This window comes from Heteronotia binoei, chromosome 8 (assembly GCF_032191835.1).
Source record: "Heteronotia binoei isolate CCM8104 ecotype False Entrance Well chromosome 8, APGP_CSIRO_Hbin_v1, whole genome shotgun sequence".
NCBI lineage: Eukaryota > Metazoa > Chordata > Lepidosauria > Squamata > Gekkonidae > Heteronotia > Heteronotia binoei.
In genome coordinates, this window is record NC_083230.1 from 48775691 (window position 1) to 48785950 (window position 10260).

At 40.7% G+C, this 10260-nt stretch overlaps 1 protein-coding gene across 1 annotated transcript; it reads right to left on the bottom strand.

The window, feature by feature from the left end:
- Positions 1–3788: 3788 nt before the first annotated feature.
- IL22 (interleukin 22) lies at positions 3789–8838 on the bottom strand. Its single transcript, XM_060244407.1, has 5 exons — positions 8647–8838; positions 7655–7720; positions 7405–7545; positions 6685–6750; positions 3789–3893 (listed from the first exon to the last, which is right to left on the bottom strand). Exons 1-5 carry the CDS (start codon positions 8836–8838, stop codon positions 3789–3791), a joined length of 570 nt encoding a protein of 189 aa, XP_060100390.1.
- Between the last annotated feature and the right edge of the window lie 1422 nt (positions 8839–10260).

Sequence of the window (10260 nt, forward strand, 5' to 3'; positions counted from 1 at the left end):
AAGTCTAGGTCTGGCCCTGGAGGCAGAAAAATGTTTCCTTAACTAATCTGCTTCCCTAGCTTGATAACAGTGGTTAGCATAGTCAAGTATCCTCTGAAGTGAAACATTCTAGGTAAAGAGGACCATTGCTGACTAAGATGATGGTCTTCTGTTAGGAAATCAGAAATTGCCCCAGTGGAGGGAAGTATATCTGAAGGAAGCAAAGCATGACTTTCTTGCAAATCAGTCTTCTTTTGGTCCATCCCACCAGGGCCAACGAGGGTGCTTTCCATGTGGATCTCTTGCTTCCCCTTCCATTTCCAATGGCAACTTGTTTTTTACTCCAGTACAATATAATTATGGTTGCCAACTTACACCCTGAAGACTACAGAGATCCATTCATCTGGAGGAAATGGTAGCTTCAGACTTTATAGGGAACTCTATGGCATTGCTTTCCCATTCAGCCCCACCCCAAAACTCTGCTGCCCCCAGGCATCTCTCTAGAGATTTCTGAAGATGACTTTGGCAACTCTAACCTTCCGACAAAGCTCTCCCCAACTCCAGCAACCTCAGGCACTACCCCCAAATCTCCAGAAATTCCCAGAGATGGCTTTTGCAACCCTAAATGTTATATGCATTTGGAACAAAGTGGCTACATTCAGACAGGCAATTTGGCCTGACACAACCACTTGCTAGCCCATGGTTTTAAAAGTACATTTACATGTGCACATCTGGGCCCCAAGCCGCAAGCACACTCACCTTGCCTTCCTGTGGCTCTAAAAGGTAAAGGTAATCATTTACGACTCTGGGGTGACGTTGCTTTCACAACATTTTCATGGCAGACTTTTTAATGGTTTGCCATTGCCTTCCTCAGTCACCTACACTTTCCCCCCAGCAAGCTGGGTACTCATTTTACTGAACTCAGAAGGATGGAAGACTGAGTCAACCTCGAGCTGGCTACCTGAACCCAGCTTCTGCCAGGATCAAACTCAGGTCGTGAACAATTTAGGACTGCAGTATTGCAGCTTTACCACTCTGCAGCTCTACTCCACCTCAAAAACTGTTAATGCACTTGCATAGTGCATTTCTGGGCCATCTGAACAGCTAGGACATGCCATGTAAGTGCCTTCCAAGTGCGTGAGCAGTGTGCCTCTCTTGGCAGCCGGGTGTGTGCCATCTGCTCATGGTGGAGTGCATCAAAATTGAGCCAGCTTTTTTAAAGCTGAGAGGTGGCCACCATGAGCTCCCTGTCTGAATTCAGCTAGTATGTGTGGTTTGACCTTTAAACCAGAGCAGCAAAAAAAACCCACCTCTGGTTACAATGTTTTCAAGGCTGATACCAGGAAAATGTGAAGCTATGACAAAGCAGAAATACAGAGTAAGGTAGCAGTAAGAGGCTGGGAAAACATGATTTAATTACTAGCATACTAATATGTAAAAGTGTGTGATTAAAGCAAGGTTCGGAAACTGCTCATACTTTTGATTACACAGATATATTCCCAAGTATATTTTTGATGAATATGAATACATGTGAAACTGTTATATTTTAAAACCAATGTATTTATTGTAATAAATAAAACGTAGGCCCAATCAATTTATCAAACACATTATTGCTGTGGTAAAGTAGTTTAAATAACAAAATCCTCCTAGAATAAGTTTTATAAATAAATCTTCACTCATATAAGTTATTATAACAATGTAAACAATAAATTATCACTAAATATTAGCATTGTCTAAAACGTTTTTAAAATAACATAATATCCACTGCTCTGCATAGCGAATGAGCTACTATTCTAGAAAAAAAAAACCCCAAACTCATTTTGGTCATATAATTAATGCTTGGCATTCTTTTGCTAAACTCATTTATTTGCAGGTAAGTGCCACTGAAGTTGATGCTACTTTCAGCTTGTTCAGTGGTGGGTCCTATGCAGGGATGGCCCAAGACCGCATGGCACACCAGGCAGACTCACTGTCTGCCGCCCCTGGAGGCCCTAGGTACGTGCACTTGCATGCACACACCCCAGGCCAGGCCTCTGTCTCCTCTCCCCTCCCTTCCATTCTGCAGTGCCACGCTCCAATGCCCACCTGCCCTCCCCCCGGTGTGCTCAAAGGAGTGCCTCTAGAATCACCCCTACCCTTTTAGACATGCCCTGGGCATCTCCATGCTCTCTCTTGAGTAAGCACTCGAAGCTTAGCACCCCCTCACTTCTGGTGATTCTGGGGGCAGTGGTGGCGGAGTGCAGCACTTCTCCACAGAAGGGAAGGGGGGAGAAAGGAGGTGGTGGGGCAGCATGGGGTGTGGGGGGAGGCAAACTAAGCATTTGTCTTGGGTGTGAGAAGGGGGGGGGGGAGAGCCAATTCGGTGCACCCCTCCCGGTGCCCTTCGCAAATGCCTTGTTTGAATGGCCCGAGTAGTTTATTTGAAGCACCCCAATTCCTGTGATGGCAGAATTTCTTCTGTCATTCAGGAACTGAGGTGGAGGCAGCAGTTCACACAAACAGCATCTTCATGCAAGCCTAGCACAGCTGAAAGTTTAGCAACCCCAGTCTCCAAGACCTTAATCCATCTTTTCCAGACCCCAATCCCTTGTACTTTCTCACATTTTGACCAGTGCTAAATCCTTCCTTTGTCAGAATGGCAAGGAAGAATTGTTCCTAGAAGGACAAACTACATATCTGAACTGACTCTTACTTTCAAGTAAATGGGTTTGTCACACATAGGGTTGCCAAGTCCAATTCAAGAAATATCTGGGGGCTTTGGGGGTGGAGCCAGGAGACTTTGGGGGTGGAGCCAGGAGACATTGGGGCGGAGCCAGGAACAAGGGTGTGACAAGCATAACTGAACTCCAAGGGAGTTCTGGCCATCACATTTAAAGGGACAGCACACTTTTTAAAATGTCTTCCTTCCATAGGAAATAATGGATAGGGGCACCTTCTTTTGAAGCTCATAGAATTGGACCCCCTGGTCCAATCGTTTTGAAACTTGGGGGGTACTTTGGGGAGAGGCACTAGATACAATACTGAAAATTTGGTGCCTCTATCTCAAAAAATAGCTCCCCCAGAGCCCCCGAAACCTCCAGATCAATTCCCCATTATACCCTATGAGAAACGATTTCCATAGGGAATAATGAAGACGTTTCCCTCTCCACACACACACACACACACACACACCCCTTCTCGCAAATCTGATGTAGGGGATTGCCCTCTCTACTCACCAGCCAGCTTATTTCAGCAACAGACATAGACACACAAAGTTGAAGCCTTTCACCACCTCCAGAGGTGCAAAGTCACATGGTCCTTTGGGGCAGGGCAGGAAGCAGCCTGGGAAAGCTCCGGCTGCTGTGACAGAGCTGGGTGGGAAGGGGAGGGGCAAAGAGAAGCTGCTGCAATCAAGGTGAGAAGGGAAGGGAAGGGAGGAGAAGCATTGGGGATCGGTGGGAATGGGAGAGGAGAAGCTGATGGGATCGGGGCTGGGTGGGAAGGGCTGCCATTCCCCCCACTTTCTGAATTTTTGGCCAGCGGGGGGAGGAGGCTCCAAATCGGGGGTCCCCCGCCCAGGCAGGGGATTTGGAAAGCCTAGTCACACATTCATTTAAGAGGTATGCCACTCAGATCCATTACTGCAGATAAAGTGATCTGAGAACTGTAGCCTAAATCCTTTTATCATTTGTAGTATTAAAAAAAAAATTCTTAAGCCCTTTGCTAAGCAAACAGATGTATACATGTTCTTGTTAAAAGTTAAACACCAATATTTGGTATTCCTGTAACGGTATCATTTGAAGAAAGTCCCAGAAGTTCTGATAATCCATTCAGTTCTGATTGCTTCTTTTGCTTACTTCAGTACATGCATTTTCCAGGTAATCAAATAGCAAATCAAGTTCCCCAACTGCTTTGTTCTTTCCATTTTCTCCCAGCTATAAAATCAAAGGAAACAGAAATTATTTGGTAGAGTGAAGAATCCAGATTATAGAAGGCATCCGTTTTGCAGTTTTAAAAAAGACAGAGGAAAATATAGTGTCCTAAGCTGTAGTACTGCAGTCCTAAGCTCTGCTCACAACCTGAGTCTGATCCTGGCGGAAGCTAGGTTCAGGTAGCCGGCTCAAGGTTGACTCAGCCTTCCATCCTTCTGAGCTTGCTAGGAGGAAATTGTAGATGACTGGGGAAGGCAATGGCAAACCACCCCGTAAAAAGTCTGCCATGAAAATGTTGTGAAAGCAACGTCACCCCAGAGTCGGAAATGACTGGTGCTTGCACAGGGGACTACCTTTATCTTTTTAAATACTAAGGGCATGATCCCCTAGGAAATTGAATTGGATAAAGAGCTGCAAAGGAGCACTGAAACATAGTGGCCTAGACCGCAGAGGAAGGTGTTGTCTTGTAGCTCCTGCTCATTTCCATGGAGACTGAGCAGAAGAACTTTCTGGGAGATTGTTCCTAACTAATAATTGTCAGAAAAGCTTTTACCATTTTGCCTCTAACATGCCATGGGTTTTATTAGCTTTTTTTAAAAAAATGGCTGCAAATCCATAGAATGGTTAACTGAAGAATGGGTGCAAGAAATGGGCTCATCTTCTGCTCAGGCATAACCTTGCTGAGATGTATTAATCAAGATGCCATCTACAAGCTTCAACAACAAACTCTAAATAACTCTCTGAGATATCATTTACTAGATATAAGGTTTACAGGTCCACTGAGTGAATGCTAGAACACTGTCTCCATAGTATTGTCAATCCAGCCCTGCTCATTTTGGAGTAGGATTTCTTAATGAGTAGTAAGGATTACTTACTTCATTTATATTTTACACAACCATTTACAGAATGCAGGGCTTTTTTAAAGCAGGAATGCAGTTCCAGCTGGCTTGGCACCAGGGGGTGTGACCTAATATGCAAATATGTTCCTGCTGGGCTTTTCTCCAAAAAAGTCCTGTGTGAAACCATGGTGACATCAGGGGGTGTGACCAAATATGCAAATGAGTTCCTGCTGGGCTTTTTCTACAAAAATAGCCCTGATAGAATGCATAACTCTGGAGAAGGTCAGGGCTCTGACTACACTACAATATTAAGTGCTCCTTTTATAATACATGGAGGGGAATTGTTCAATCAGTTAACTGGTAGTCATGTTTTTTTAAAGAATGCTCCCACCTCAGCAAAAGTAAGGGATTGCACACAGTGATTGCACTTTCATGTTTAAAAAATGGGCCTATGTGTGCAAACCTAACAAAAATGTTATTAATGTTGCTCTTGTGGTGCTGTTTTTCTTTTCCCCATTCACTTAGGCAGGAAGCCTCCCAAACCACTCTCTATAAAGACTGACAATGGTTGTTTTATAAATGTCTTATATGGCTAGTATAAATAATAATGTTCTGTATTAACTGAGAAGTTCCGAGATAATTAGTTGGTCCTGCATACCCAACTGGCAATAAATTGCAGGCTGATGGTTGTATTTCAGGAGCTGTTTTTGTTGAGGGGTTTTGGTGAAGGATCCCTTTTCTGTATTCAGCTGCAAGCAGACTTCACATGGCAATAGTAAAGCACCATATTCACCAGAAAAATCTTTCTATACATCTACTTTTTGAAAATCTTCTTTGGCGATATTTTCAACCCTACCTGAAATATTTTTTTATTTCTGCTGCTATCAACCTAATTAATTACTTTCTGTTTCCTTGGGGCACTTAAAATCAATTGGTAATAATCATAATTGTTATGCCCTTAGGGGATCTGGGGAAGGGGGAGGCATAAGTACTGCTTTTTGCTGTGCTGCCAGCAGCGTTACTGGCCAGAATTCCTTTATTTTGTCATTTGTGATCACATTAGCATGATTATAAGATAAAAATCCTAAATAATAAAATATGAACAGAGGCTTTCGCTGTCTATATAGTTAAAGCACTACCATCACTGCCCCCCAAACCCCCCCCCCCAAATTTTTCTAAATTCCAGGAAAGAACAGACTGAATTGGAGAAAATAATTATGTTGAAAAGAAAAGGTGGGAAGCAAAATTCAGAAACCTCAGTAATGCTTTGATTGCCAATATGTGCCAGTGAGGCACTGAAATTGTATTTTAACTCCCCACTCCCCCCCCCCAAGAAAAGCCAGAAAAATGACAGAAAACACTGAAATAAACTGGGTGGTTTACAATGTTACCCAGATAGTCCATTAGAACTGTGTATTTATTGAATTTTTAATAATGGTATGAACTTCAAATAAAATAATTAGTCTGGTACCACCTCAAGTTCATACTGTATAAGACAGGGCATCTGCAATAATTACACCACCATGGATGTGTATGGTGATTGACTAAGGAGAGAAAGATCCTTCTTCTAAGACCTTCCAGTACAATATTAGTCAAAGTGGAGAAAATTGTTGCAGAAGAGGAAATCAAAGCAGTCAAGATAACAAGGGATGGATATGAACAAACATAATGACAAGCTCTATTCTATACATTCTGCTGTGGTCTTATTTACGTTGGATCATCTTTTCTTAAAATTATAGGTTGTACTGAACTATGCATTCTGCATACACATTTTGATTACATACAGCCTGTAAAAATTGAATTGCATAACTTTACAAAACTTTTGAATTAGTTTTCAGGGTTTTTTTAAAAAAATGATTTAATTGCTTTATTTTTGCCTTGCCCTGTGTAGTTATGAGCAGAGGAAGAAGAATGCCCTATTTTGTTCTCATTAATATACATAAATTTTAATATACCTGTTTCATCTTGTCTTTCATTTTTTCCAGATTACTTTCAATATGTTCTTTATGTCCCAATGGTTTCTGAAAAGACAGAACACAATAGACAACAATGTGGTTTTCATTTCACACCTTTCTCTTGACTTACACTTCACTTCAGAAGGTTGGATTGTCTTGATTTGAGGTTTCCTTTGTTATCAGAATCAGTGATTTGATATCTTGCCTTGGCTACAGGCAGTGGGAGAGTGTCAGCTTGCCCAATGACAAGTGGGCCCCCGATGAAGTGGGCCCCCTTAAACAATATGTTAAAAATGTTAATGACCTTTTAGTAGCTTGAAAATATAATAGAAGTTCCAATATTATTACTGTAATGCAACTAAAATTTACATTGTATTACTATTTTAATGAAAAAACAATAACATTTATTTTGCAAAAGTTTTAATTGTACCTTTTTCCACTAATGGTTTTTTTTTTTTTGAATATTTTATTTATTTCTTATACAAATTAAATGATAGCCTGATAGTTGGGGGTGGGTCCCCTTTGTCTCCTGGCAACCAATATTTTCAGACCCAGTCCGCCACTGGCTACAGGATTTTGCTAAGAACCAGCCATGCTTACAAAGTAAAAACACTCTGGGAGGGAAAAATAAAGCTGTGGGCAGAATAGGTGAGCTTTCAAGAGACGCAAAGGACAGAGAGTGGATATCAGAGAGGAATTACAGTTCTATTTCATGCTTACACAATTGCTAAGTTCCTGATGCAAATGGCCCAAGAAATTTGCCACTTCTTCAACCATGGGATATTGGTTCTTTAGTTCAGAGAGGACATTTTTCAGCACAACCTCTGTTACTCTCTTCATTAGATAGCAGTGATTTTTCTCCTACAAAACAAGGTAAGGAACATAAACTGAGCAAGAAGAGAGCAGGTAAGATTTACAAAGAGGGAATAAAAAGAATAATGTATTTGCATGTTGAAAATAGGAAACTCACCTTAATGTTAGTGTACAGATGTTGCCCCACAAACCTGTTATCCGTGTCATTGTCAGAAAGTCTTGCCTTAAAAAAGGAGAAAAAGAATGAGTGGCCTTGCAGAAATAGGGGCCTTTTTAAGAAATGGAATATTGTTGCTGGGTAGAGTCTTTAATTCCACATTGGACTGACTACTGTAGAATTTTGTAAGAATATAGAAAAGGAGACAAGGGAAGAAATTAGTGTTCACGCTGTGACAGTAACCCACCAAGGAAAGGAAGATAAGGAGACTCCATTGAATGGATTTGCTTGAAAAATATGCTTTAATTAAAAAATTATCCTGCATATTCAGGATATAGGTAGTTTACAATGGATAACATTAAGTTATTAACATATCCATCTACAAAACAAATGCAGTGATTTTAATTGCCCAGAACGCATACCAAAATCACTCAGCAGTCTAAAACTATAAGTTTAGTAACTAAGAAAAAGACCTTTGAAACAGAGCTGTTTCATACACCTCCTGAAAAAAAAAAATGACAGAAAGCAGACCTGAAGGACATTTCATGGCAGACTATACCAAAGAACTGGGGCAATAACAAAAAAGGTCATAGATCTTGCAGAAGATGTTTGAACCTTCCAGAAAGAGAGTACCACCAGGAATAATCTCTTGGAAAATCTAAATTAGTTCATACCAACAAATTTCGAAAACCTTCAAACACATTTGATGATGTATAGATAAGGGGAGGAGGAGAGTGGATGGACTATATAACATTTTTAAAAAAATATGCTACTTGTAGGTTACTACTTCATATTTAACCAATTGGTTGTGTTCACCCACAGCTACCATATATGTCAAATATATGGTAAGCACATGTGATAGTCACTATTATTGCTCAAATATCATAGCACAGGTTATTGTTTCTTAAAAACAGAACAATGCCAGAAAGCAAACACAGAGAAGAGAAGTTATTCAGCTATGAGCATCTGGCATAGCTGCCTATTGGTTTTACCATTTTGGCCAAGGTATATGTATGGTTCCTGAAGTAGAATTTCTGGAAGTTGATTTTTCTGAGCCTGCAAGAATGATCAGAAGGTGCATCTTCTTCCTTCAGGGGCAAAGGGCTTGCAAGGAAGAAGAGATGTAGGCAACAGAAGCAGACCATCCATAGGAAACCTTTCCTCCAATCCTGCAGAGAATTCATGGCTCCCATACAAACCAGTAATTTCACTGGAGGCTTGGTTATATTTGAATCTTCAAGAAACAAGAGAAATCACCCAATGAAAAAATATATTCTAACATATTTATCAAATTATACATAATATATAAAAGACTGAACATATTACCTGCTTGAACTTTTTGGCTGTGCTATGATAGAACCGAGTGCTGTCTTATATATATCCATTATCACCTTGTTCAAGGTAGTTAATGATGTTAAATGACATCAGCAATTATCTTACTTTCCACTAGCGCTTCTGAGAATCATCTAACCACTATGTAAAACCCACAAGATGCAACCTCATAGTCTGTCTACTGTTCAATTTCTTATGAAGTGACCCCAATGTTAATGCTGGGGGCAGAAAGGGGTTTTTGTTACCTTACCAATTGCAGCTTAATGGTTATAAACCTAAACAGGGTTTTGAAAAATGAAATGTAAAGTTACGGTTATGATTTGCATTACACAATAAAGTGTAAATGCTAGATTTTGTTCTAGTTCCATCCATAATTTTTCTAAACTTGTTTTCTTTATGCAGTTTTTGCTTACGCATTACTATTAAATTATATATATATAAAACATTTATAAGCCCACCTTTTTCTTAAATAACCAAGACCCAAGGCACATTAAAAATAAAAACTTAGTTCTAAAAACAACAAGAATAAAACAACCATCAGGAAGTGTTACAATTCAAGAGCTTGTTTTGTGAGACCTCTGAAATGGTAAAAGAAATGTAGGTCATCTTAATTTCCTCTGGAAGAGTATTCCATAATATTGGAGCAGCCACAGAACATACAACCTGTGTTGTCTGTGCTGAGAGCTGAGGCAGTCTTTGGGGTACATGGGAACTTGCATATGTTCTCTCTGTGCAGGAGAATGTATTTCTTTTATACAACCCCACTAAAAATAAATGATAAATAGCCACTTTCATAACCAGAGGTCATTTTGTAGAAAAATTGTTGGTGGAGCTCATTAGCATAACTCATTAGCGTAATCTGCTCCCCCACCAGCCAAAAGCAACCTGACACAAGAAAGGAGAGCTCTGGGCAAGCGAGGCCTGCTTGGCCTGGCTAAAGATCCAGCCAGCCCAAGCAGGTCTCACTCACCTGGGGCTCTCCTTGGCCGCCACCCGCCCCCCCTGTCAGACAATGGGATCTCAAATCAACCAGACCTTGAGTTGATACAAAGTTAGGCTTTATTTGATAATCCATAGGCATCAGAACGAAGAAATTGGGACTGATACTATGTAGCAGTGCAGAACATGCTTTAAGGGGAATACATCAAAGGGTGTCACACAAAGCCACAATTCTAAACATTGCTGAGCTGAGGTGCAAAGGTTCACACGGTCCCTCTCCCTTATCTTATTGTTACGGTTTGTCTTCCTGGCACTTTATCTTCAAAGGGGAATTC